The sequence below is a fragment of the Gymnogyps californianus genome, chromosome 4, assembly GCF_018139145.2.
Source record: "Gymnogyps californianus isolate 813 chromosome 4, ASM1813914v2, whole genome shotgun sequence".
NCBI classification, from domain to species: Eukaryota; Metazoa; Chordata; class Aves; order Accipitriformes; family Cathartidae; genus Gymnogyps; species Gymnogyps californianus.
In genome coordinates this window covers 1979341-2006818 of record NC_059474.1, presented here as the reverse complement: position 1 = coordinate 2006818, position 27478 = coordinate 1979341, and the positions used below count along the sequence as shown (strand labels likewise).

The 27478-nt window shown below is 58.3% G+C and overlaps 1 protein-coding gene across 1 annotated transcript in view; it reads right to left on the bottom strand.

Annotated features, from left to right (window-relative positions):
* The window catches only part of ADAM33 (ADAM metallopeptidase domain 33), a 30278-nt gene extending 6234 nt beyond the window's left edge, over window positions 1-24044 (bottom strand). Inside the window, 17 exon segments of the mRNA XM_050895564.1 lie at window positions 870-1074; window positions 1593-1701; window positions 2830-3025; window positions 3389-3478; window positions 3855-4032; window positions 6318-6460; window positions 7184-7268; window positions 7382-7548; window positions 8049-8120; window positions 8234-8299; window positions 8729-8862; window positions 8865-8914; window positions 9459-9544; window positions 10030-10105; window positions 13635-13711; window positions 20921-21003; window positions 23918-24044. Coding sequence (XP_050751521.1) covers window positions 870-1074; window positions 1593-1701; window positions 2830-3025; window positions 3389-3478; window positions 3855-4032; window positions 6318-6460; window positions 7184-7268; window positions 7382-7548; window positions 8049-8120; window positions 8234-8299; window positions 8729-8862; window positions 8865-8914; window positions 9459-9544; window positions 10030-10105; window positions 13635-13711; window positions 20921-21003; window positions 23918-24044 — 1944 coding nt within the window.
* Window positions 24045-27478: the final 3434 nt, after the last annotated feature.

The window sequence follows — 27478 nt, the reverse complement described above, 5'->3', positions numbered from 1 at the left end:
AAGGACGTTGTCCCTTGGAAAATGCAGGTTGGTTAAGTTGTATTGTTCCAGGTCAATGCATTTCACTCCGATTTTCAGCACAGCCCAGGAAACTTTTGCCATTCCCCCATCCAGGATGGCTCCGTGGAGACCAGCCACCACCACTCCCACCGCCCTCCCCTGACAACCCACCTGGCAGCTCCAGGAGAAGGCATTTCCCATCTGGCCCTAAAATGCAGGCACCAGCCAAAAACAACTGACACTGGATTTCAAAACCAGCCATCCTTTCTCATGAAAATGTCGACATTTTGGCCTTCCATCCCAAAGCGGGATGAAAATTTCACAATTAAAATGCCAAATAGCAAAGGCCATATCTCCGCAGCCAACTCTGTCTGGCACGCATCCCTGCTACCATGTTGTCTACCAGGCTTCTGCCCTTTCTCAGCTGAACTGACCCTCCGTAAAGTACTTGGAGATGCAGGGGCTGTAAAAGAGACTAATGCTCAGTTAGCAGCATCTGTTTGGATCTGTCTTCTTGACTCCTAACACAGCTTTCCCCTGGGAAACAATTTATGCATAGGAGGAAGCCTCATCCATCAAGTCCTGGGACATGCAATTCTTGTTGGGGTTGCTCCGCTATGCATTAAATCACTAAAGAAGCATGGAGGCCAGAGAGAAGAATTTGGTGGCCTACACACAAGCATCTGGTGACGTTTAGAAATGCCCCAGTTGAGATGTCACCAGGGCAATGTCTGCAAGCGTGGAGGAAACCACGTCCCATGGCCTGGCTGTAACGCAGAGAAGAGCCAATATGTCCACATTGGAGCTGGGATAAGAGCCAAGGAGATGACCTCCTGTAGGAGACCCCAGCTCTAGGAAGAGGTACTCACCATCCCATCTCCGCATTTTGTCCCCGTCATCACCAGCCCAGGGTCGGAGAGGTCTTCCTCATCATCCTTTGCAGTGTACATGTAGGTGCCCCGGCACTTCACCTCCCGCCCGTTGAAACGGATGGTGGTGTCGATGGAGACGGTGTTGGTCCCCTGGGGTTTCTTAGCTGAGCTCTGGCACTGGATCTTGCCACACATAGCGTCCCTAGGAGTGGAGCACAGCCGAGGTGAGGGCGGGAGATGTGGGTCCCAGCCACCTCACCCTCCCTGCCCCATCACCTCCTGCCCCGCTGCCTGCTGGCTCATCTCCCTCTGAATTTATGGCCATGGGAAAGGCTCAGCAGGTTCAGAAAGGACTTAGATAAATCATGGACAGCACAGAGAAATGCTGGAGGGAGCAGGCAGGGGGGATCCCTCTAACATCCCTGGTCTAACTGGGAATACTGGAGAGCACACGCTCCCTAAACAGCATCTCCTGCTGATGCTGTCTTTGATTTTCCCTTCAGGCTGGGCTGGGAGGTGATGGATGGTGGGACAGCCTCCCAGCAGTGATGGGGATTGGGCCCAGGAGGGACTTGGTGTCTTCCTCAGGTCCAAAATGGAGCTGTCCCAAGGGGTGATGCCAGGTGGTCGGGGTAGGGCCCTGCCAGCCCCTTCACTGGGGTGGCCAGTGGGTGTGGGAGGAGGAGATGGGGCACCCATGGGTGCCAGCGCTGCACCCACCTCTTGTCGCATTTCACATAGCGCCCTTGACTGTCTTTGCCGCAGTTGCCGTAGGTGTTGCCCGCCATGTTCACGTCCTGGAAACAGGCATCCGGAGCTGGCCAGGCGCCTGCAGGGAGGGAGGAAAGATCCCACATGGGATGGGGAAAGCAGCCAGCAGGGAGAAATACCGAAACCGGGAGCAGCGGCTGGATGCTTACGGAGAAAATACCACGGAAAAGTCTCTCAGAGAGCTGCTGCTGCGGGTGCCAGGACACGAACAGCACAAGAGGGGTGAAATCCCCTTCGCTCCGGGGTCTTGCAGAGGATTTTGGCCCCGGGGAAGATTCCCCCCTGTGCCTGCTGCAGCTCTCCTGGGGGCACCCACAGGTGCTGGCCCCGGGGGTGACAGCACTGCTACGCAAACAGGGACCTATGTGCCCTGTACGGGGTGGGAGCAGCGGGGGGTGTACGTGGGTGCGAGCAGGGTGTTGGGAGTGTGGCTATGGGGGCTGTAGTACGCACAAGGGGCAGGGTGCAGCTCGTGGCTGCGCGTGGCCATAGGTAGTGTGGGGGCCCTACGCAGCTGGGGGCCATACACAGCAGATGGCCATATGGAGCATATGAGCTATGGGCCATATGCAGAGTGGGGGCCATATGCAGCATGGGGGCTGTGTGCAGTCTGTGGCTACATACAGTGTGTAGCCATACGACGTGTGTAACCGTATGAAGCATCTGGCCACGTACACATTATGAGCCACATCGCTTACGGGCCATATGCAGTATAGGGTCTGTAGGCAGTGTGAGGGCCTTATGCAGAATATGGACTAACTAAAGCGAGGGGACCATATACAGTCTATGCAGTGTATGAGCTATATGCAGTGCTGAAGCCATATGTAGTGTGTGGGATGCACTACAGTGTGGAGGTCACTTGCAGCATACGGAGTCATGTGCAGCACAGGGGCTGTATGTAATGTATGGGCTATATGCGGCGTGGGGACCACAGGCAGAGGGTAGACGGGCTGTGCACAGCAGACGACCAGGCACGTGTGAGTGTGCGTGCACAGCACCCCCAGCCCTCCACGCCAGCCCCACGGACGCAGACCCCAACCCTGGATGGGGACAGCACAACCCCTCCATCCACTACCCTCCAGCCCCACGGGCAGGGGCCACAGGGACCCCACGTACAGACACACCGCTGAGACCCAACGTGGCTCCTGCTCCGGAGAGGGGTGGCAAGGAGGCTGGCAGGACTCACCTGGTCCCCAGAGCTGGACGCACTGCTGGTGGTGGGTCATGCACATGCCGTTGTTGCAGTAAGCCTCGCCATAGGCGCAGGATGAGCCGTCCAACAGGTACACGTTGGCCGGGCAGTAGGGTGAGGCACCCGTGCAGTATTCGGGGAGGTCGCAGGATCCCGCTGCTTCCCTGCAGATCGTCCCAGCCACCTTTAGCTGCCGCAGGAGGAGAGAGAAACATCAGCACTGAGTGGCAGCAAAGGGGCCAAGCCGGGATTGCTGCTGCCTCCTGGCACAGCTTGAGGCCGTAAACCATCTATAATGTCCCCTGTGGGACTATATGGGGCTGTCAAGGTATAAAGCCAAATTCCTGGGCTGGACCCCAGCCACAAAGCAGCCAGCAGAGACTTCCCTGCGGACACAAGTTTACGCATAACCCTTCTCATTTGGCGGGGCGGGGGGGGGTTGACTTATGGACATGCAGCACGTGAGTCCCGAGGGAATGGTGGGGGCTACATTTCCCTGCTCAGCCCACGGGCGGGTGGGGGGGCATGGTGGGGGGCACGGTGAGGGGCTTACCTTGCAGCTCTGGCAGCAGTCGCCGTGGGCACACTGGGCCCCCTCCTTCAGCGTGCAGTTGTGCGCGTTGCAGCATGGGTTGGTGCACTCCTGCGTGGGGAGAAGAAGAAGACACCACCATGGTCAGTGCTTCCATCCCTTCCCCATTGCTGCCCCCAGACCCTTCTCCACCCATCACAGCATTGCTCTTCTCATTTTGCTAACAGGGAAACTGAGGCACAGGGGGGATGAGGAAGACCTGAGCACTCTAGGGCAAAGTCAAGAAGAAAGCCAGGACGAGATTAAATGGATTTAGGAAGGTGGGACTGGGAAGAGCCCTTGGGATGGAGTCCCTGTGGTGACCAGCAAGCCCCTTTGCCTCAGAAATACCCCTCTCCACGTGGTCCACGTCCTGCCACCCAGCAGCTGAGCTGAGCTGAGCTGCAAAAGCCTCTGCAGGAAAGAGACGCAGCACCCAGCACCGTACCTCTACCTCCCCGCAGTCACAGTCTTCTCCTTCCTCCAGAAAGCCATTGCCACATTTCCGTCCCACCACCAGGTCCTTGGTGTCGGGCAGGTTGAAGAGACACATGCCACCTCCCTTCTGGAAGTAGTTCTCCAGCTGCCTCTTGCTGCAGGAGCTGAACACGCGAGGGAAGGGGTGTCTGCGCAGGGGACAGATGGGGAGGGATGGGAACCGGGGCGATCGGGACCAGGAGAAGGTGGAAAACCACAGTCAGAGCTGGGAAATAAGGACACGGGCAAACTCGCACAAACTCTTCCAAGAGCAGAAGCCACCGTCGGCCAGACACATCAAGATCGCTAACATCTCCCACCCCAACTCACACGGCTGAGCACCAGACTAACAGCCAGGGGACACCACACTGAGCCCAAATATTTTCCAGAATGGGATGGGGTGGACAAGCAGACCTGCTATACGCCACCCCCAGAGCATCAGCCCTCCAGCAAGAAACCTCTTGGAGACTGGAGACCCCCACGGTCTGAACCTCAAAGCCCAGGGTGCACCCATGCCTGCAGGCTCTGCCAGCTCGATGCTGGTGTAGGTGTCACCTCCGTGCCTCGGTCCTCTGCACCTGCGACACCGCAGACCCCCCCCGTCCTAACCGCAAGGTGGGTCTCCACATCTGCAGTGACTATCTGCTCAGGATGTCTGCTAAATATGTGCCTGCTGTCACTGAACCGCTGATATGAAATCCCCTTTTGGGGCTATTTAAATACCTCTGAGGCTGAGATGGAGAAAAATCCTCTAAAAAATTAAAGAAAAATGGAAAAGAAACACAAAAAAAACCCCACATTAAATCATTCACAAGGCCTGAGCAGCAAAAAAAAAAAAAAAAATCAGATCCTCCAACATGTAAGGTCATTTCTCTAACGGCCTGACTGGCCTTTTCTGTAAGGAGCTGGAGAGGAACGGTGATTTTCTAGAGAAGCTCTGAGCATGGTTCTTCCGTAATTTTGCATGAGTTTGTGGGGGTTTTTGTGTGATGTATGAAGAAGGAGGAAGCAGAGAGTAAGAGCTGTGCACCGCTCTCCGCTTCAATGCTGGTTTCATTTCCTCCTATCGCTGAAAAAAGTTTTATTTCATATCAGGACATCTCTTTTCTGAGATGACACAGAGGGCTTTTTCTAAAAGTATTTTTGAAGGCTGAGGGAAATCTCCCGAGCTGTAAGGAAAGCTGTAAGTCCACGCAAGTTATGGGAGGGTGAGCAAGTAAGAGTACCCGTAAGATGGTACACGAACGTGCAAATAGGGACAGGTTGAAGAGAGTGAAAAATGTGTTTCCTGCTGATGTGGGGAAAAAAAATATTTCAGCAAAAGTAAGAAGGAAGAAGTGTCACGGGGAGATGTCAGCTCGGAGAGCTTTGCTTGTGGAAGTGAGCAGGGGCACAGCTGAGCTACAGCATCTGCTACTGCTTTGCACCAGTGCATCCAGCACCAGTGGGTGGGGGCAGGATAATTAATTAGTAGGATAACTAAACAAACAAGTACACAACTGCCTCGTCCTGCAAAGCCGGTGCTTTTCCCCACCACAATCCACCTAGGCAGAGACTAAACCCCATGGGGTCAGCACCATGGTCTGACAGCCCTGAGAGCCACGGGAAAACAGCCTGGGGACACCCTGAAACTGCATCGTCGTTTTTGACCGTTATTTATTAACTGGAAGAGCGGGTGGGTTCAAATAACGGGGAATAAACAGCTGCCTTTCTGCAGTGCAGGGAAATCTGGCATGACTGTATTGTCAGGAGCTGGAAAACCCAACAGGAGAAGGACTTTGGAAGGGAAAGTCGCACCAACTGGCTGAATTTCATACAGCTCTGGGCCAAATTAAAGGGTAAAAGTACAGGAAAACAAACCCTGGAGGGATGCCAGAGAGCATGAAAGCTAATGACTGCCACTCTGGAGCACCCCACATCCAGATTTAGTGGGGTTGGGGTGAGGGATGTGAGCTCAACCCGCTGGAGCCCCGCGATGCCGTGAGTCCCCGCCAGCATGGCCGAGGACTGGGCACCCCTTGGCCCTCCGGTCTTACAATAAAGAATAATTTCTTTGTGCTGAGGTGTGGGTTAGCACAGGAAAATGCCTTGGATTCCTGTAATGTGTCTACCAGCTAACATCCATTTGCCTCCATCCCTGGCTCTTTTGGGATGGGGCTGCCACCCCTCTGCTACTCTCTGCTACCCCTTGGAGACCACCACCCCTGCCTGCTCCTGGGCCCCGGGATGTGCTCGCTCCAGGGAACTGGGACGTGTGGGGCAAACAGGGAAGAGGGCAACCAGCCGGGTCCCCCTTTGCAACGGGGCACTGCACCCACAACGGTGCCTTGCAGGGTAGGACCCCCTCCCCACTCCCCAGCCCACCCAGCTGCAAACAGCATCCACAACCTGCTGAGGGGCCGAGGGACCCCATCCCGTCCCCACCGCCGCTTACCCGGTGGCCGCTGCCATGACACAGCCGCCTTGCTCCGGGGTGGCCTCCACGCAGCAGCCCGCGCTGTCGTGGCTTATGCCGAAATTGTGGCCGATTTCGTGGGCCATAGTGGCGGCTGCTCCAACGGGCTGCTCCGAGTGGTCCTGCATAGGGATGGGGGATGCGTCAGCACAGCAGCCAGGAGCGATGGAGGAGAGGGGTGATCCCACAGCAGGGAATGGGGTTGAGGTGATGTAGGGACCACAACATCCCTGGGATTGCAACTGGATCCCGTGGGAGGGACAGAGAGAGGGATGGAGGAGGATTCATGGCAGAAGTGGGGTTTGGTCTCCTAAAAGTCCCGCATGGGACTGTTGGGAAGCTCTTTTCCTGGAGCCAGCTGCTGAAAACTTGGGGCCTTGGAAGGCACATCCCAAAAACCAGAAACCTCGGTGCCCCACCCCACCACCCTGCCTAGGGACCACAGGTCACCAGGGCCACCATCACCCCATCAGGAGGAGGATAAGAGTTATCTGGGGCGGAGATGACCCTACAAAACTAGAGAGCACAAGCAGGGAACAAGCAGGGGCTAGTCAATATGAGGGGCAGAAGCAACACAGGAGACCCCAACGCTGCTGCTAGCTGCAAGCTGGGGGTGTACATCGGGCGGGAGACCTTTAAACCAGCCCTTTCTCACCCTCCTTAGTACTTGGCCAACATCTGAGAGGGGTAAGGGGCTACCAGCATCATCGTTCGCTCTCAGGCTGCATCCCAGGAGCAAACCCGGACGGCTGGTCCTCCAAGCTCGTGAAAAACCCCAGCAAGGCGAGGTGGTGACGGGGTCCCCAGCCTAGGAGGAGCAGCGGGGACCCCCATGCCCCTCTTACCATGCTGACGCCTCCGGAGTTATCCGCGCTACACATTCCCTCCAGCGGGGCCATGCCGATGGTTGTCCCCCTGAACGTCTTCCCTCTGCCCAGAAAGGAGAACGGAGGGGCAGTTACCACCCCAGGGGTGGTTTGGAGACCCCGGTCCGAGCTGGGAGCCCCCTGCCCTGACGTCCCCAGGTCCCTAGGGATGCTCACGTCAGCAGCTGGGCGTTGTCGTGCTTCTTGCGTGACCTCAGCGCCTTCTTCCACTGCAGGAAGGACCAGAGCGTGGCGTTGGCGTCGCTGGTTACGGCGCACTGGTCCCGCTCCGTCCACACCTCCAGGCCGATCAGAGCCACCTTGATATTCAGCGACCTGTAAAACTGCAGGGAGGGGACAGGGATGGAGGGGACGGGGACTGGCGTTTGCTGTACATCCTCCATCCCTGCCATGGCATTTCAGCCGGTGGGTCTCCATGCGTTCCCTCCAGCTGGGTGACTCGGGGACACACTTGTCCCAAATCCACCTGCAAGCATGAGCTCTGCAGGCACAGGCGTGGGCACAGGAGCCAGTCAAGGTGGCACAATGCCATCCATCAGCTGACAACACCTAAATGTGTCCCTCCTTGTGTCGAGGATGCCGGCATTGATCCCCGTCATCGCAGCAGGGCAAGAGCCAGCATACGCTTCGCTGCTGCAGCTCAGGCGATGGGTGGCAAAGCATTTGCCACCGCTTGCTCACATCTGCCATCTAGCCCTAGTGACATGGGGACAGTCCCTGAGGGCCACCACCAGGCTGGCCCCAAGCTCAGGTGCTTTCACATGCACTGGGAATGATGGAGGTGGTCACAAGGGACCAGCACATCCCTCTCGCCAGACGTTACCTTGTCCACGTAGTTTGCGATCTCCACGATGCGCTGCTTGGTGTGGCCCAGGTTGAGGTTCTGGTTCCTGTACTGCAGAGAGACGGGGATGGGGAAGGGTCACCGGAGGAAGAGCAGGGAGGGAGACAGAGAGGGGTCCCGGCTTTTCGGCAGGGGACCAGGTTTCTGCCCCCCACAGCACTCACCAGTGTGTGATCGGCAACGATGAAGAGCTCCATGTACTTCATGGTCCTCCAGGCATCTCTCTTCGCCTGCAAAACAGCAAGGCTCAGAGGAGCGAAGGAGCAGACAGCCCATGGCTCTGGGCATCTCAGGCTTCCCAGACACCACAGAGCTGCTCAGAAAGGACAGCTGAGAGGGGAAACTGAGTCACAAGGCAACGAGAAAAATTTGCGTGGCTACAGTGCAATTCCCAATGTCACCTCACATCACGTCCCACACCGTACGACGCAGCACCGGTACCCAACCCACACGTCCTCCCTTTGAGGTCTCCTGCCCAAACTCAAACCAGTTAAGCTGCCCACACAGACCCCTCACATCCCATCTGCCTGCGCAACCCTGCCCAGATGCCAGGGTGACGGGCACCCTGCCACAAGCTGCAGGCATTTAGCAGGGGCACAGAGAGCCCCGCTCCCAGCCCTCTGCCTCTCCGTGAGCAAAGGACCCCGGGATGGATTTACCCGGTGGTGCACCGGCTGGAAGAGCCGAGCGATGTCGGCGATGGTGCTCCCGAAATCGTCGCCGTGGCCGCAGGTCCCACCTCGGATGGGCAAGTGTTCTGCTCGGTGGATGATGTGGTGGTCCGGCTCGGGGGTCCCAGGGGTTTCAGGTAGTAGCTGGCGTTGCTGCTCAGCACTATCAGGCCCCTGGCAATGGAGAGCAGCCCGCGATGGCTCCTGTGGTGCTTTCACTCCGGCTCCCCCAGCCCCTGCTGAGGCCCCACAAACTCACTGCACCTCAGCTCGGTCCATACCCGGGGTAGGGGCAGAGACAAGAGACGGGTGTCTCTGTCAGCACAGCCCTGTGAGCTAATATCTCCTTAGCATTAAAACCTCCACGCCGGTCAGACCACGTGAACGTGGGATCGTGGTTGCAACGGGGCGAAGCTCATTTCTGGGGTACCCGCTGCGGGGTGCGGGGTCTTGCCTCCTCCAGAGACAAATTTCCTTGAAGGCAGCTTGTGCTGCCAGAAAAACGGCCTCTCCCCCCGCTGCCCCCCCCCCCCCAGGGTTGGGTGAAGGATGGGAGAAGGGGAACGATGGAAAAATCAGCCCCGTGAAGCATCTAGAGCTGGGCTTGCACCATCGGTGCTGCTCCAGGGGGTCCCCGGAGGGGGTCCCTGCAGAGAAGAAGGGGGCAGCCGGATCCATCCCCCCTTCATCAGCCCCACAAGCCCCCTTCATCCTACGCGTCTCCATACGTATTCCCGAGCAGGTGCTCAGGACAACCCAGGAGCCACGGTAGCCCCGGACATGCCCGTGGTAGTAGCAGTGGTCCTGGAGAGAGGCAATGGAGACCTCCGTTAGAAACCACCACGCAGGGCTGGGCAGCAACAAACCCCGTGTGCTCCTCCCAAAAAAACCCACCCGTTTCGCATGTCCCAGCCAGGCGAGCGGTGTCCCTCCGCACCAGGGAATGGGAGGGATGGAGCTGGGAGGCTGCCGGCTCCGGCAGTTCAGCCCAGGACACAGACAGCTCGGCGCATTGGAAGGGTGACAAATGGCCGGTGGGGGCGGGGGGGGGGGTGCCGGGGAGAGTGAGGGCCGCTCGAGCCCGGCGCTGCCTGTGTTTATTTCCCGAGGTGTTGTATCGCGGCCAAGAGATACAGGAGCCGCGTGTTGCTGCATTCCTCCTGCGACAGGCGCCGGGGATGCTGCCAGCGAAAACACCGTGCCTCATCCCGGTGGGGCTTTGGCTTCATCCCAAGTGCCAAAGCACCCCGAAAAAGGGAGATGAGCTACGCCAGTCCTCCGGCACCCACCGTGTGGTTGGGGGCCACTGTCACGGGCTGCCTGTCCGCGGCGTAGTGCGTCTCGGTGTAGCCTGGTGCCAGCAGCCTGTGGAGAGAGGAGAGGGGAGAGGGGTGAGGACCCTTGAGCTGCTCTGGGTGTCCCGCACAGGGACACGCCGAGCCTCTGTGCCAGCCCTGGGCAGCCACGGAGGGCTGAGCCGTCTGCACAGTCCCCCTTCACAGCCTCCCTTTGCAAAGCTTTGGGCAGCGGAGCTGGCAGTGCGGCCATCATCGCTGCGTCAGGGCTAGCCCCTGACCAGCGGTTGCCCAGGGCCAGCGGGGACATGAATCGTAGTCCAACGTCCCCCTTTGCATCTCAGCGAGGAAGGGGCTGCCATACTGCTTCGAGGTCATGCTGGTCTGGGACAGGGGACCTGCACAGGAGGAGTCCGGCTGCCCACCCACCCCCTGGCTCAGGGGCCACCTCACCACCACCGAGGACAAGCAGCCAGGCAGGGTGACAGCTTCTCCATAGGGACCAAACCCCCCTTGGGGGACCAAAGTCCCCAGGGGGAAGCATCCCACTGGGAGAAGGCAGCATCAACCCCGTACTCGGGGTCCAGCCGAGGACACGGGAGGTTCGGGGTCTCCGACACAGCCACCCTCTCCAGCCTCAGGCATGTCACTTCGCCTCACTCACGGCACAGCGAGGGTGATGCTCCTGACGCAACACCCCAGCAACAGGGCAGCAGGGGGGGGGGGTCCCCCGAAAAACCAGAGCTGATCGTGCTTTAAGCAAAGCCTGCCACCCCTGCCTTCACCCCGCCTGCCTCGGCTTCCCCCCAGCTGCCAGCCATCTCCCACCGAGGCCGATCCCGGGGCCGCCCCTGACGCAGCCCCGTCCCACGCTGACAAATTGCTTCCTGCCGCGGGGAAGAGCCAGAGCTGAGCTTGCAACCGGCAAGCGCGTGGGGCTGGGGGTCCCGGGCAGCAGATGGGGGGATTTAGACTGAAATGACCCCCACGGGTGGTGGGAGAGAAGAGAAAGGGGTGGGGGTTTCCCACGCCGCCGAAAGCTGCGTGACCCTGCCCAGATGCCAGGGTGATGGGCGCCCCACCACGAGCTTGCGGCCACCGTGGGGACAGAAGGTCCCCTGAGGGACAGCGTGCATGCAGGGGTCTTGGCCACCCAAAGAAGGACAAAGCAGGGCTGGGTTTACCCCTGCTGACAGTTTGGCCTTCAATTCGTGGGGTTTGGCCCCGTCCCAAGGGCTTTATTCTGCAGAAGAAGAAAATAAACCAAGCAGCCGGCCCCAAAATAGCCCTCCCGCCTCTTGGTTTCTATTTTGCAACCAGTTTGGCCCCAAAAATGTCGCTGTGGGCACGTTCCTGCCTTCCCAGCCCGCCTGTGAGTGGGTGCCTGGCACCAGTAACTCCAGTTACAGCAGAAAAAGGAGACAGGAGCTCAGCCTGGGTCCTGGAAAGGGACCCGTGGGCAGCCTGGCAAGACAAATGCCCGGCCAGCGCGGGGGCAGCTGGGCAGCTGCCCGTGCAGGATGGGGACAGGGATGGGGACGGGTCGGCTGAGGACAGCGGAGAGGCAAAAGCCTCCATGCCGCACCTGGGGAATGGGGGAACTGGGAAGGCTGAGCCGATCCCCCAACTGGGGGCACAGCGAGTCCCATCCAGGGGCACAGCGAGTCCTAGCACAGCTCAGACCACTGGGATGTCCTCTCCAGGGTAGGCCAAGGACAAGGAGTCCCAGGGAAGGAAGGGCAAGGAGATGTGTATTCTCCTCCAGCACAAGGGAAGGCCTTGTTGGAAAACACCACAAAGGATGGTTTTAGAGGCCAACCACATCTCCCAGTACCAGAAGAAAGAAGATTTGAGGTCTAGCATGGCCTCACTGGCCCATGAGCTAGCAGGGCTAAGGTAGCCCTGTTAGCTGGCACAAGACAGCAGTGTAGATGGCCAGGGCTGCATTGGTCTCCCCAGTAGACACAACCACTAGGCACAGCCAGTCTTGGGTGCTGTGGACTATCCTGGGTGCCATATGGACTGCCTTTGGTGCCATGGATGGTCTTGGGTGCTATGGATGGTCCTCATTGCTATAGATGCCCTTTGGTGCTATGGACTGCCTTGGGTGCCACGGATGGTCCTGGGTGCCATGGAAGTTCTTGGGTGCCATGTCTTGGGTGTCACTGACTGTCCTGGGTGCCATGGATGGTCCTGGGTGCCATGGACTGTCCTGGATGCCATGGATGCTCTTGGATGCCACATACTATCATGGGTGCCACGAATGATCTTGAGTGCCACGGGCTATCACAAGTGCCATGAACTGTGTTGGGTGCCATGGATGGTCCTGTGTGCTATGGATGTTCTTTGATGTCATGGAAAGTCCTGGGAGCCACAGACGGTTCTGGGTGCCACAGACAGTCCTGGGTGCCACAAATACTTTTGGGTGCCATAGCTGATCCTGGGTACCATGGATGGTCCTGGGTGCCATGGACTGCCCTGGGTGCTCAGCTCCCTTTCGCTGCCACCAACCCCCTCATCTGTTTCACTGTGCCCTCATCCAGAGCACGGCATCCTGCACTGCCCCACGCTCCTCCAGTCCTGCCAGAGGCACCACAGCCACCAGGGATGCTCTTCACCCATCCTGGCCACACTCATCCCTTCAGCACTGCAAAGCGGTACCAAGCCAGAATTAGAGTCATGAGAAGACATACAAACATCTCCAGGCCTGGTGCACCAGCTAGAAACAAGGCTAAGCTTTGCACGTGAGCTTTCAACCCCCACTGCCAACCCCCGCATTGCCCACAGTCCTAAAACACAACGTGCATGGGAACCCCCCAGTTCTCCTTCCCACACACCAAAAGCTCCTCTGCAGGTCGCTGGGACCTGCTGCCCGGCAGGGTTGTTTGGTGGACACCGTGGTGGCTGCTTTTGTACCCAAACAGCAGCAGGAAGAGGGTTCTGCCAGGCACGAGCCTCCCACAGCTGAAGGTGAGAAGCAGAAGTGGAAGCAGAAGCCCATCCAGAGATCAGCTTTCTGCCCTGCTCCGCCACGGAGCTGCCTGGCACCAGGAGGGACCCGAACCCACAAAGGGACAAATGCCACGAGGTCTCGGGGAGAGGGGCAAGGAGAGCAGGGCAGGAGATGGAGACGATTGCTCTCCTTGCTCCAGCCCTGGCACAAGGGGATGCCAGGCTGGGTGAGTGTCACAGGGGACAGATGCTGCTGGCCTGTGCATCCAAGCTGAACCAAAGAAGGAGCCCAGAAAGGGTCGAGCGAGGCTATACGGCAAGGTCACCCAGGAATGGTGCCAGGCTGCCAACCCCAAGACCAGTCCAGCAGAAGAGCAGCAGGGGTTTCCAAATCACTGCCAGCAGTCAGCATTACCCACCACGAGATACCTCCAAAGACCTCACAGGATCAGCCCTACCAGCGGGATGGCAGCCCAAGAGCCCCCCCATCCCGCTGAGCCTCTGCCTGCTGGCAGGAAGCCACACCGGGCTGTCCCTTCCCCTGCGGGCAGGAGAGCCAGGACAGGGCGGCCAGGATACTACCACTCCAGGTGGGACCATGCCAGGGACACCCAGTTCCCCTTCCCCAGACCCAGCCCGACACTTACTGGTTCCTCTCCAGCACCAGGACGAGCTCTCTGCCCTCGGCCATCACGGCCACCTTTGCCCGGGCAGGCGCCAGCACCTACGGAGGAAGCAAAGGAGGGACGGGGTTAGAAAAGGCAGAGCCCAGGATGCTGCCAGCCGAGTGCCTGTCCATCCTGCTGCCTGCCTGTATTATTGTAGGACCTACTGCTCCGTTAGCAACACAAAGGGCAGCAGGTGCAATGGATTTTGAGCACCACGCCTGTTTTTGAGCAGCTCCTGCTTTTCCAACTTCAGAAATGCAGCAGGAGCAGTATGAGCACGCGTGCCCCAGGGCAGAGGTGGGAGTGAGTGGCGACACCGGGGCCAGGAGGTCCCTGAGCATCCCCAGCCACTCCGCAGGGGACAACCCACACCGACCCACACCACCCCTCACCTCCCAAAAGTTCAGTCCCTCCATTCAAGCTGGCAATGGACCACAGGGCACCCTGTGCTGTTCCCACCGGACACCATCTCCCCTGCCCATCCCTGTCCCCAGCACCTTCCTATGCTCCCCAGCTCAGCGTGCATCCCAGCCTCTCCTCCGTGGATCTCCTCCACCTACTTCATCCCCTGCCGCAAGCCCATGGAAGGTGAGAAATAAACGCTCCTGCTTCTTTTCCTGCTAATTCCCAGCCTAGCAGGGGATTAAAGAGGATTCGCACTGAGATTCACCCCGCAAGGATGGGGGTGAGACAGCAAATCCCAACTCTGCTGGCAGCTTCCCCAGGGAAAGGCAGCAAGGGAGAACCGATATGAGATACGGGATGGGGAGCATCACCACGAGCATCCTGAGCAGGGTCTCTGCGTGCTCCATCCCACCACGGCTCCATCCCACCGGAGATCCTGAGCCAGGGAAAAGGGCCTCATCCCCTGCAGAGGCTGGTCCCTGGGTGGGTCGGGACCTACGTGCACCCCTGCGGGGTACGGAAATAAATAGCAACCGCCCGGGCACCGGATAACTGCACCGTTAAAAATACCGTGGGGCAGCAAGAGGAAACGATTGACTCAGCTTCCCCAGGATGCTGGTGGTTTTACTCACTCCCTCACTTTGGAAGGCGTTAAACGGGAACCCTACGCAGGGATCCACACCAGCACGGCTCATCTGCACGTGACAGGATGGGCTGGAGCCCAAAAGTGCTGCCCTCCTCTGATGTCCCCACATCCCTTCCCCGGCTCCAGCGCTGGGGACACTAAAAGCATCGCCCTGTCTCTTGTTTATGGCCCGGACGGTGTGGCTGGCTCTGTCTCCCTCGCTCGGTCCCTCCCCATCCATGACGGATGCAGGGAGCCCGGCGGGCTGCCAGCCCTCAGCCCTGTGCTCGGGATCCGGCACAGGGCCCGTGAGCTGGCGAGGTTTTCCCAGCTCTGGAGGGAAAAGGGAGAGGAAGGAACTGTCCCCGCAAGGCTCTGGCTTCGGCTGCTCTTAGCATCACGGGGTTTTGCAGCCGGTCACTAGGAATGCAGCGGGGTGGGGGTAAAGTTGGGTGATTCCCAGCTTGGGCTAAAACAGAGGTCAAATCCTACTGTCCCCTCTCATCCCTATGGAGATGGTCAGCAAGGCTTTGCTCCTTATGCAACCCAGTCCCCACTCCATGCCCTGGGTACTGGGGAGATCAGGGGACCTCCAGCCTGGCAGCCCCAGGGCCACCCTCCTGGGGACCATCACGCTTATAAGGGGCAACATCACGGGACAAAGCGTTTTGGGGTGCAGGGTAGCCGGGTACCACCGCTGCTGCACCCCAGGACATGGGGTTTGTGCTCCCAGGATGGGTGTTCCTGCAGGTCCACCCCAAATTGAGCTCTAGGGATGGAGGCACCCCGTTAAGCTGCTCAAATTGGCCACGGAGATGCTTCTGGCCCCAAGGAGACCCGCGGGTCTGAGTCCTTATGGCCCCATTTCCCGAGGACAGGGAGCTGCCAGTCACCCCAGCCTGCAGCAGCATGGGGATGCGGTGACGGAGTCGGGCTGGCCGAGCCCCCCCGCTGCCTCCAACACCGTCTTCCCAGCTCCAAAAAAGGAGACCAGACACAGTACTTTAAAAAAAAAAAAAAAAAACAACAGCAAAGCAAGCCGAGTCCGAGGCCCTGCCACTTCCCAGCAAGCCCCTTTGGCATGGCCACCGCACGGCCATGGCACGGCCACGGCACGGCCACGGCACGGCCACGGTCGCCCGCTCCTGGCGAGGGGCCCTGTGTGATGCAGGGAGGAGGAAGCCGGGGCAGAGGGCTCCCCTCCTTCGGCGATGGTGGGAACGGGCTGTATTTTTAGAACATGATCTTATACAAACATCACTCCCTGGCCAAACATGGTCTGTACGTTTTTCTTGCCGTTTCCCTTCTTTCCACCTCTCGCCCTCCCCTTTTCCAAGCCTGTTTCTCCCCATCTCTGATCCCCCTAACACCCGCTCCCCGCAGCCCATCTCCTCCTCCTCCTCCCCAAGTCCCTGCCGGCTCCTTCCTGGTTTTGAATTCCCCAGCAATTACTCCCTGCCTCGACTTAAGGGACTTTACTGGCAAAATGCTCTTTCCCAGCTGCTGTCTTAAAGGGATACGTGTGTGTACAGGGTTATCCCGGCATTCGCAGCTCCCCATGCGAGAACCGTCCATCTCCCAGGCTGCCAAAGGCTGGATAACAAACCGCTGCTAATGGGATCTGTGTCCGGCCCCTGTGAGGTGATGCATCGCAAGCTCTCCCCTTCCCCGTGCCTCAGTTTCCCCTGAGAGCACACGGAGAGGCAGTGGGGAGCAGGGGACTGATCCTGGTTTCAGCTGGGATGGGCTGAAACCAGCTCAGCCCCTGAAGAAAGAAATAGCAGTAAAAAGAGGGAGAAGGAGGGTGCGAGCACCACTTGTGCCAGGCAGGAGTCAAATAACCCAACTCTAAGGCCAGGAAAGCTTATTGCATTAATGAAACACTGCTAATTTTGCCTTGAGCCTAACTGGCAGGCAGTTGGGTCCCCAAGAGCTGCCTGCCAAGACGTTGTGCACCAGGAACGAGCAGGGATCAGCATCTTCCTGGGCTCCAGCATCTTCCTGGGCTCCAGCATCATCCCGGGCTCCAGCATCATCCCAGGCGCCAGCATCATCCAGGCGCCAGCATCATCCAGGTTCCAATATCATCCTGGGCTCCAGCACCTTCCCAGGCTCCAGTACCTTCCAGGCTCCAGCACCTTCCTCCTCCATGCAAACACCACCACCTCCCTTCTCCAGCAGCCACGAAAAGGACGCACCGGTCCCCGCCACAGGCACCAACTTCTCTCAGCCCTGGCTGGATGTGGAGGTGGTGGTCCCTCTCCAGGACATCCCAGCAAAGCCAGTCCCACCAGGGGACTGGGCTGGGAGAGGCGAAGAGCAGCTGGGATGAATTACCCTGGCTGGGACCCAGCCTGCGAGCAGCCCAGAAGACCCACTGGGCCGAGCTCAAGTCTATTTTTCTTTTTCAATCCGCTGGTCAGAAAAACTGCAGCGATGTTTGTAGAGGAGCTGAGGCCAAGGGGTTTGTGTTGTTCTTCGAGGGGAAAGACGGTCTTTGTTTCCCCACGGCTTCTGGCCATCCTCCTCACCCAGGCTCCCTCCTCAGCCCTTGCTGGAAAGCTCCTGCTGCCCTGCAGGAGAGCAGCTCGCCCGGGAGCGGGCTCAGAGAGCGCTGAGCTCCTTGGGAAATCACTAGTTAAGCCAAAATCCAAAAGCCACGTTCAAATCACAGCCCAGCCATCTGCTCGGGCAGGTCCCATAAAGCCCTGATTTCCTAAGTGAGCACATGCAAGCCTGGACGTAACGAGGAAGACGGGGATGGGAGTTACCAGGAGATGCTCCGTAGAGGATTTGGTGATGGGTTTTGCAGCTGGAGCATCATGGCTGAGCCAGGTCCTCCCCAGGCAGCTGGATCCAAGCAGCGGAGTTAGGGTTTGAAGAACACAGCTCGGGGACCGCATCGCCTTGTCCTAAATGCACACCGGGATCGGGATCCGAGACCTCAAGGACAAGCCTCTCGCTCCAGCTGCTCGCTGGAAAAGCATCCTGCGGGCAGCCAGCTCCAGGGGAACCAGGGCAATCCAGGCCCTGGAGGCAGAGGCAGGATTTTGGTTGTTTCGAAGCGAACTTGGCTCAGGGACCACGTCGGGGTTTGCTCAGTCCTGCCACACCCTGCAAAGGGAAAAGGGCTTCCCTGCAGGAAACAGATTGCAGGGGTGCGCGTCCTCGGCACCTGCAGCCCGCTCCAAACCACGGGCGGTCCTCTCCTCCCTTCCTCCTCCGGAGCAGGGCTGTGACCCCACATGTATGCGATGCTCCCCGGGGAGGGCTCCACGCCGCAGAGCGGGGGGAGTCACGGGGTATCACACCCCAACCACAACCGGAGGGGATGCTCCAAGCGTTCATCAGCGAGGATGAAGGGGACAGCCACGTCCCATCCCCAGGACAGGGAGACACTGGCTGCTCCAGGGACCCAGCAGACGAGCCCGCGGCGTGAGGGGAAGCGGTGGGTGGAAGGATGCTCCGTCGGTGCCAAGGTGCGTTCCCGTACAGGGATGGGGTGCCAGGAGAGACCCGGAGGGAGGTTGAGGGGCTCTTCTGCCTGGGTGCTCCTCAGCCCTTGTGATTTATAGAATCACAGAATCACAGAATGGTTTGGGTTGGAAGGGACCTTAAAGATCATCTAGTTCCAACCCCCCTGCCAAGGGCAGGGACACCTTCCACTAGACCAGGTTTGCTCAAAGCCCCATCCAGCCTGGCCTTGAACACTTCCAGGGATGGGGCACCCACAACTTCTCTGGGCAACCTGGTCCAGTGCCTCACCACCCTCATCGTAAAACATTTCTTCCTTATGTCCAATCTAAACCTACCCTCTTTCAGTTTCAAACCATTGCAGTGAGAAATCATGCTTGGGAAAAAGCAATTACAAAGGGAAAGAAATACAGCAGGGAACAGCATGGGCAGCACAACAGGCTGGGTGGGTCCCCAGGGTGGGGACAGGGGACTCCCGTGTCTCAGGGCTGGATATTGGTGGGACGCCCGGGCCGGGATGCTGGGCACGACCTCCATTTCCAGCTCTGAAGGGCTGGAAAAGCTCACAGTCAGCTCTGGCAGCCTTCGCTCCACATCCCGAGCCGGGGGGAAGGAGCGGGAGGAGGAGGAGGAGGATGCCGGCAGCAGCAGGGCAGGATCCCACCCCAAGCCGGTGGCAACGAGGGAGCTGTTTGCAATCAGGATCCCCACGACCTCCTCCCCGGCCTCTCCGAAATCGCTTCCATGTGTGCCGGGAGCCGTCGAGCCCGCGGGGAGTTCAGCCCCAAACAATAGGAGAGAGGAGGGTGTAGAGGGGGGAGGCAGGGTCCGGCCCACCCAGCACCGTGCCAGCCCGCACACGATGGGACCGCAGGGCCACCACCACCATCCTCCTCCTCCTCTTCCCGCTGGCTTGACCTCGCTCCTCCAGGAGGAGGGAAAGGAGACGCAGTGATGTCCCCCGGGACACCCCGCAGCATCCCTGCGCAGAGGAGCAGCCCCCAGGGAAGGGACGGAGGAGCCTCGGGGCGGTCACCACGCTTGGATGCATCATTTCACGTGCTGGGATGTTGTCTCCTTGCAGACTCCTGCCCCGAAAGCCAGCCGTGCCCGGACAAACAGAGCGGGCTGGCGGCAATCACGTGGCCGTATTTATTTCCAGGATCTTTGCTGGAGGGCAGGAGGAGACAGGGCGGGGACAGAGTGGACTAAATTGATCCTAAAAATACGCACATCAGCGGTACCAGAGCAAAAAGGGCCGGTTTGGGGCTCTGTCCGCAAGCGGGGAGCCCGCTCGCCCCTACCCCATCCTTTGTCTGGTTGCCACCATCCTTCCCCCAGAAAGCCTCCCTGCTCCTGGCTGCGACCACCCTCCCTCTCCCTTCCTTTCCCCCCCCCTCCGAGGAACAGCAGCCTCCTTGTTTCGGGCTGGCTGGAGCCAGCGGAGGCAGAGCAGATGCCAGGAAACACGCCGGGACCTGCCCAGCCACCCCGACCCTGGCCAGCGGCCGTCCCAGCGCCACCAGCCCCGGAGTCCTCCGTCAACTCCCGAAACCCCTCGCACGCCTGCAATTTGCACCCACCCAGCACAATTTCGGGCAGCGGGGTGTTAGCAAGAGTATAAATAAACCTCCCGCTGCCACGCGTTCCCCATCTCGAGTGCCCTCCAACCTAAATATAGACCGATCCGGGGCTGCTAGGAAGGAAGGGGACATTTCTGCAGGCTGACAACAGCATCCCCAACGCGATGGGCTATTTCAGCTACCGGAGAAGCACGCTTCCCAGCAGCCGGTGCCAACGGGAGTGACGCTCCGAATTCCCCCAGGAAAAGGCATCGTCCAGCCCCTCGGAGGAGGCAGGGCAGCACGAAGCCTCTCTCCGCTTTCGCTGCCGGGAAGCGGGGCTGACTCCCCCTCCCACTCCATATCTCCTGCCTGGAGCAAGGAGGTTTCACTTGGAGGCATCTCAGGTGGCTTCAAAGCTGCATCCTCAGCCCCTGCTCCAGGGAGATGCCACCAGAGAAGGTCGCTTCCCAGCGCTGAGTCTTCTCAGCAGCGAATCTGTTGAGCCCCAAAACACAACGGTTTCCCGCAACCATCCATGTCCATGCTCGCTGTGCCAGGAAGCGATTTGATCGGCCCCCGAGACCCTCCCAGCTGCCGGGTACGAGGACCAGCTGCTGCGGCCGATGGGCAGCTGCGGAGCCGGTTGACCCCAGAGCCGGGCAAGGGGCCAAACCCAGGCGAGGGTCACCACAAGCGTCTCATCAAGTGGATTTGGAGACGCTGGGGGTGGCGGGGAGGGTATGACAGGCCAGCAGAGCAGTCCTGGGAAGAAATGTCCTCTTCTCCCCGGAGCCTGTGCCCAGCTTCTCCACAGTCTTCCCGAGGACATCGCTCTTAAATCCTGCAGCGCTTTCCCTTTAGCTAATACTGCTGCTCTGTCTATCCTGGCCAAACGATCAGCCTGATGAACTACCTCTATCTCCTCTCTCCAAACTGCCCAGCTCCTTTCCGCTCACCCTATCGCTCTTGGCCATCCTTCCTATGGCCCAGTAGTTAAGACCACATTTAATTAACTCACTGTTGCACCCTCTGCTCACCCTGTTCATCACCTGAACAGGGTGATGGGTCCTCTAAACTCGACATCCTGCTCATGGGACCTGCAAACTCGACATCTCCATCTGAGTCCCACCATGAAGACCTCTGGGTGCAGGACCCGGCCACGCGGTGCAGGGGAGAGGAATCGTCCCTGTCCTTACCTTTTCATCCAGGCTGACGGCTCGTCTGGTACGGCCCCCGAGGAGCCAGTGTGGGGTGACCCGCTCTCCGTGGGACGGTGGCCCTGGGAAAGAGAAGACCTGGTGAGCAGATGAACAGACCTTGCAAGTCCCTGAGAGTGGGAGCTCCTCCACAGCCACATCAAGAGAGAAATGGGGGGACGGGCAGAGCTGAGGACTCTGGCCAACAACCAGGGCCACCTCTTGGGTGTTTCTGGGGGACGGACACCAGCATGAAGCCAAAGCATCGCCCCTTCCCAGGCCAGCACCCTCATCGCTGGCCCAGCCTTGCTCCTGGAAGCCTCCCAGGAGCATTGCTGCCCACCCAGGTCCCAAACCGGTGGCCTAAAGCCCCTGAAACCCGCCCTGGAGAAGCAGCAGGCACATCGGTGGCACCACCCTGGCCCCACTCGCATCCCGGTCATCACCAACCAGCCCAGGCCAACCCCACCAAGCACCCCCAGAGCACCCCAGCCTGGGGTGAGGGCAGGGGCTGCGCAGGCAGCATGGCAGCAGCGCATCCTCCCGCCCACTCCATCTCTCCTGAATCACACAAACGGCTTGCTTTTTGACTTTTTTTTTTTTCTTTGGCTTTATGCTTTTACACCATTGATCGTCCTCATTTACGGGATGGGGAAGCGTGGTTCGATCACCCAGAAATCGAGCCATCATCTTTCCAGCCAGAGCTGGGCTCGAGCAGGGAGCAGAGGAGCTAAAATAGCTGCAGCACATTACGGGTTTCTCTGAGCCATCCCAACTCCCCCGGGCAGAGCAGCACAAGCAATTCCTTGGCTCGATTAGAGACAGGCAGACTTTCTAAGATTTTTTTTTTCTTTTTTTTTTTCCTCCCCTAAACAATGTGGCTGTATTGGATTGCAGCAGAGCGAGCAGCTACTGATGACTTAAGCTTGGACAACAACAGAAAGAAAGAAAAAAAAAAAAATCCAAAGATGCTGCGGAGAGGGGATGAGGTCTAGCAAAAACGTCAAGGACTGGACCACCTTGCCAAGCCAAATGTTGTCAGTGAAAGCTTGGATCTAGCAACCTTCCCCAGCAAAGGGCAAAGTTATTTGCTAAGGGAGTGGAATAACAGGGCTTACGGCTTTATAATTTTATATGCTTGTTTTGGTTCCCCGTGCAACGGTCTGGGGGGATTTGGCTTGAGGAAAGATGAAGTTATTGAAAAGTAAAAAGAAAAAAAGATGGAGTTATCAGTTGGGAATTGCAAATTGTGTGTTTAATGTGATCGAGCTACCCAAGCCTGGCTACGCCTGTCCCACCAGGCCCCGGGACGCGCCCGGCGCTATCGCACAGTGGCATTTAATCAGCTTTCATTATATATAGCATGTAATCAGATTCCAGGAATAACTGCAGATAAGACGGTGGCACGATCCCAGTTTCCTTCTCCTCACCTCCTCCGAAAGCGTTAGCGAGGCCCTCCAGCCCCCCAGCCATACAAAGGCCTCATTTTCTGGTGGGGAAACTGAGGCACGGCTACGATGCGACTCGCATTCAGCCACGCCGGGCGAGCAGCTCCGGTGGGGTTTGCTGTCTTCCCATTACAGAGAAAGGGGTGTGGGGGAAAACCCACCCTATTTTTTCTTCGCTGGCTGCCGCAGAGGGAGAAGGGCAGGGAGACGCTGCCTCTCCCGGCTTGCTGCAAAGCCCGTCTTTCTCCCACGCTGTCTGGGGAGAGGATGGGACGCGAGGGGCAGCCGTTCTGCAGGGATTACTGGGCTGGGCTTCAGGCCACGTAGTAAAAACCTCTTGGTTATTATATTAAGCTTCTCGTTGTTTTGCCTATAGCTTTTGTTGGGAATCAGAGAGACTCAGAGCATGAGATAGGGCCTTAAAAATCTAAGTCAAATAAACCCAAATGTGGGGTTTCCCACCCCCCTTCTCTTTTTTTTTTCCTGGAAAACACACTCATTCCCAGCCCTTTCTGGGAATGCTGCATCGGGACCAGCGTTGCTTTGGCGTTTGGGATGTTTGCACCATTGCGGCCGGCAGCCCCACGTTTGGGGGATGCCCGAGCCCGAAGATGAGCCCCGCAGCACCCAGGCTCCAGCCGAAGCAGGCAGCTTTCCCGTCTGCTCCTCATCTCCTCTTCAATCCAAACAGAGGTTTCTGGCTCCCACCACCCTCCCCGTTCCTCTCCCAACTGCGCGGCTCGCACGGGTCTCTCGTGGAGTTGCTGGAAAACTTATTTTCAGCAGCAGCAGAGAACCCAGCAAAGCTCGGAAGTAAAAAAATAATCATAAAAATTGTGCTTTGCGTGGAGAAGCATCAGCCCCAGCTTCTTGGTGGGGCCGTGGAAGGAATTAGGGATGGAGAAGAGAAACTACAGGAGGCTGAACCCAACCTGGCAACCCCTCCCCTACTCCTATTTGAAAAGTGATAGGAACCTCTGAGGAAAATAACGTACTTCCTCAACAACAGAAAAAGCCAAGTTTCACCCCAAAACATGCATCAGCAACACAAGCCATTGCCAGCTCCCTTTCAAGGTGCCACCGCCCGGAGCTGGGACGGTTGCGGGGACCCAAGGGAGGTGTGGAATGGGGAGATGAGGGGTGCCTCTGCGTTTGGGGGGTGCTGGGGGAGTGGGGGGGGTGCGGAGCTGAATCCATTCCCTCTCTCGGGGGGGCTGGCTGGTCCCAGCCCTCCCATCCCAACCAGACCATATAGAGTCATAGCGCAGAGTCCAGCCACCCCGGCCCCAGCAGCGCTGGGATGGGGCTTGGGGGACCCGCCGAGAGGGGGGCTTTGGGGGGGGGGGGCACATCCCAGCAGGGCGACGGGCCGAAGGGAGAGAGCGCTGCCCACAGCCTCCCCCCCTCCGAGCCCAGGGACGCGACCCCCCCCCCCCCCTCAGATCCACATTCATTCTTGCCCTGCAAACCCCGGGGTACCCCACCCGCACCCCCCTTCCCCCGGGCTGAACCTGGGTGCGCCTCCACCCTCGCCCCCCCTTCCCCTTACCTCGAGGTCCAGAAGCATCCCCTCGCCCGGGCAGAAGCAGCAGCAAGCCCAAGAAGAAAATGCGGCTCCCCCAAAAAGCGGCCAAGCCCCGACGACCGCAGGGCTTGCGGGGGGCCCGCCCGGCCATGCCGGCGCTGCCCGGGGCTGTCACCGCCTCTCCTCGCCGCCGCCGGCCCTGCCTTCCCCTCTTATGCTCTCGGGTCCCCTCCCCTTCGCCCGGCTTCCCCCCGCCAGCCCCATTCACTCGCCCCGGCCGGCCCCGCTCGCCGGCGACCGGAGCTCCCTTTCCCAGGCGCCCGGCTGGATCCTGGGCTGGGCGGCAGGAGGGGGCGGCTGGAGGGAGGGAGGGAGGGAGGGAGAGGGGGGGGAGGCATTGTTCGCCTTTATTTATTGCTGTGTTTCTTGGCCCAGCCGGGCCGCTTAATGAAAACCAGACCGGCGGTGAAGGCTGCTCCCAGGCTCCCCTCGCCGGGGCATCCCGCCGCAGCCGGGCCGGCAGCCGCCGAACCCCCCCCCCCCCCACCGGGCTCCCCGCCGCGCTTCACCCCCTTTCTCCGGGAGGAGATGCGAGGGGGTACCGACAGGCTGCCTGCACAAGGAAGGTGGGGGGGAAAGAGCAATTAAATAACCCCATCCATCCCACCAGGGCAAGACAGAGCAGAGACGCCTCTGCGACCCTCAACACACTCCACACATTATTATTATTATTATTATTAACATTAATATTTTTTTCTAACAGGAGATGGGTGCCAGCACCCAGCCCCATCAAACCGGCGGGTGGCACAGCTCGCCAGCCCGCACAGCGAGCGCACAAGGCAGCGTGGGGAGGGGTGCCACTCGCTGTCCTCTCTGCATGCACCCACAGCGCCTTACCTGCTCTGCTTTGGCCCTTTTGGGTCCTTTCTTGGGGTCACCCAACTCTCCTCATTCATCAAGCAGGTTTCATCAATAGTTATTGAAGGCCTAATAATAATGTTGATTAACGCTAGTAATTAAAGCTTTGCGAATAATTTTACTCTAAAAATGGGGACAGCTGCAAGACACCTTTACCCGAAGTGCTCTAGGGACCTCTGGGCATGCCTGCCCAGGGTGACATTTTGGGAGAGGAAGGGACAGGGGACTTTTCTGGGGTTTCCCAGCACAAAGGGCAAATCTAAATAGCACAGCCCTGGCAGCAGCACAGTCAGAGCCCTCCTGGCACTCAAACACGTCTTGAGGTCCTGTTAACAGGGCCCTCGGATGCAACCAGCAGATGCAAACATCTGGACAGTGTTAGCGAGTCTTCCCCAGCTCGCAGCACCTTCAAGCCCCCGTTAGCCTCAGATGCAGCGTTTCTCAGGTGGGTTAATGCCATTTAGCAACACCTCACTCTCACCACAAGCTCTCCCAAGCATCTTCCACCCTTCCAGGGTCAAGCTCTGCAGAGCACCAGGAAGGACTCACTGAAGCTTGAAGATGGTCTCCTGCTGTAGCTCACCATGGAGAGGCTACGCAGGTCCCACTGCTTCCACGAGAGGACAAACGCTGCAAAAAATAAAGTCACTTCAAAGAATAAACCTGTGGAAGCGTGGTGAGAAACAGCGGGCATTGCCGTCCCTTCTCAGATCCAGGCAGCTCGGTGGAAGTTGAGTGGAGCAGCTGTAAATCAGCAGCCTGGCACACAACTAGGAGAGATTCAAATGCATGACAGGGCTTTCAGCCATCAGGAAACCATCATCAGCAACGTCCAGAGGGACGAGGCTGTGCAGAGCTGCAGAGCGCTGCAAACGTCTTCCCAGGAAAGGGCAGTTTGGTGGCCAGGACTGCCGCCGAGGGGTGAGCCAGGGGCTGGGATGGAGTAGGGATCTTAAGCCAGAGGAAACCCTGGGCAGCCGACAGGCTCCAGTCTTCCCCCAGCAGCCCATCAATCCCAGCATAGCTTCACCGTTACTACCTGTTACGTGACATCTTTCCTCATTCCTCCACTTTCCCAACCGGTGCAAACTACTGAAAGTAGCGCAGTCTCGGGGCTAGGTGAAGGCAGACGTCTCTCCGCTTCCCACCGGCACAGGGAACCTGAGCGTAGCCACTGGCCGTGGAGAAAGATATGGCCCTACACGGGGCTGGGGATGGTAACGGCTGGTGGTTATCCAGAGCAGCTTATAAAAGGCCTTTTTGTGCAAAGGAACAGGCGTCCTTCCCCCTGCCTACAGCCTTGATCACTTGATATCTCTGCTGACAAAAGCCTACAGAAGCTGTGGCACCCGACCACGGTGTGCAGCTGGGTCACACAGCCTGGCAGCTGAGCCCGAGATCGGGGATTTCTGCGTCCCGGCGTAAGCCAAGAGCAGCACGTGTGAAGCAGGGGCGGGGGATCACTCACAAGCGTGGAATTAAAGACAGGGAGAGCCCCTTGGTATCTATTTTCAGGGTGCTCCTGTCCTCCCAGGCACTTGTTATTCATAGTCATGAAGGAGGCAACCAGCACATCGAGTACACAAGCGTAGGAGGTGCGCTCAGGAAGATCCCGGGCACCCGCACTTCGGGTCTTCCACCACTGCTTCATCAGCACAAACGCCATCGCTCTTAGCCTGTTACGGGTCCTTCTGCAAAGGACAAGGGCAGTTGTAACGTAGTAAAACAGCTCTATGCCATTCATAAAAACTGGTGCCCTGATAGACCAAAAAAAAAAAAGTCTCCTTAGACCAAATTTCATGTAACGACCTATTAAAATGACTATTCAATCTGCACACAATGCCACAGGAACTCAACTCCTCGTGGACAGGCGTTCGGGAGGCGATGGCGCGTAGCTGGCATGCTACCTCCTCCAGATCCAACCGGCGAGTCTCAGAGTCCAAGAGACTTACCCCTCTCCAGAGGAAGGTCAGGGCTGGCTGCTCAGCAGATGACTCAAGGAGACTTGGCAGAGGCCAAGCCCCTGACAGCAGAGTGATTCATGGGATGTACCGAATCGAACTCGGGTAGAGGAGCCAACACAACTTTGGGAAAATGAGCTGGAGCCTCTGCTTTCTTTTGCATCACGAAGACAAGTTTGAAGTAGCTTGTGATAAAGCTATGAAGCGACAGGGCTGCAGCACATGGGTACATGAATAAAATTAGATTGTATTAAAAAAGAACCCCTTCTACCCTATTAAGACCTCTTACAACTGTCCTCATCATCGTGGAATTTGAGTGCCTTCCAGACGTGTATTAATCAACATGGCTTTCATTTGTCATGCGGAGGTCATTCACCCTCCCGCAGGGTCTCATTTGGCCTGGAGAATTCAGTTTATCTGCTGATGCAGGGAGAAAAATATTAATAAAAGTTTGACTTTCAAACCTTGTTTGTGTGAAAGAATCGTGTCTTTTCCATTTACAGCAGTTCAGCTGAACGCCTTCCCCAAGCCTGCGACGAACGTGTCCAACGACTTCATGTTACACTTTTCAGCTTTACAGAAGTACAGCCGCCCAGCTGGCCACCTCATAAATGCAGCATAAAGGAAGCAATACGTTAAGATCTTCTTTACTGGATTAAAGTTTGATCCAGGCTAATGAACAGCCAGCCAGGAAGCAAATTCTTCA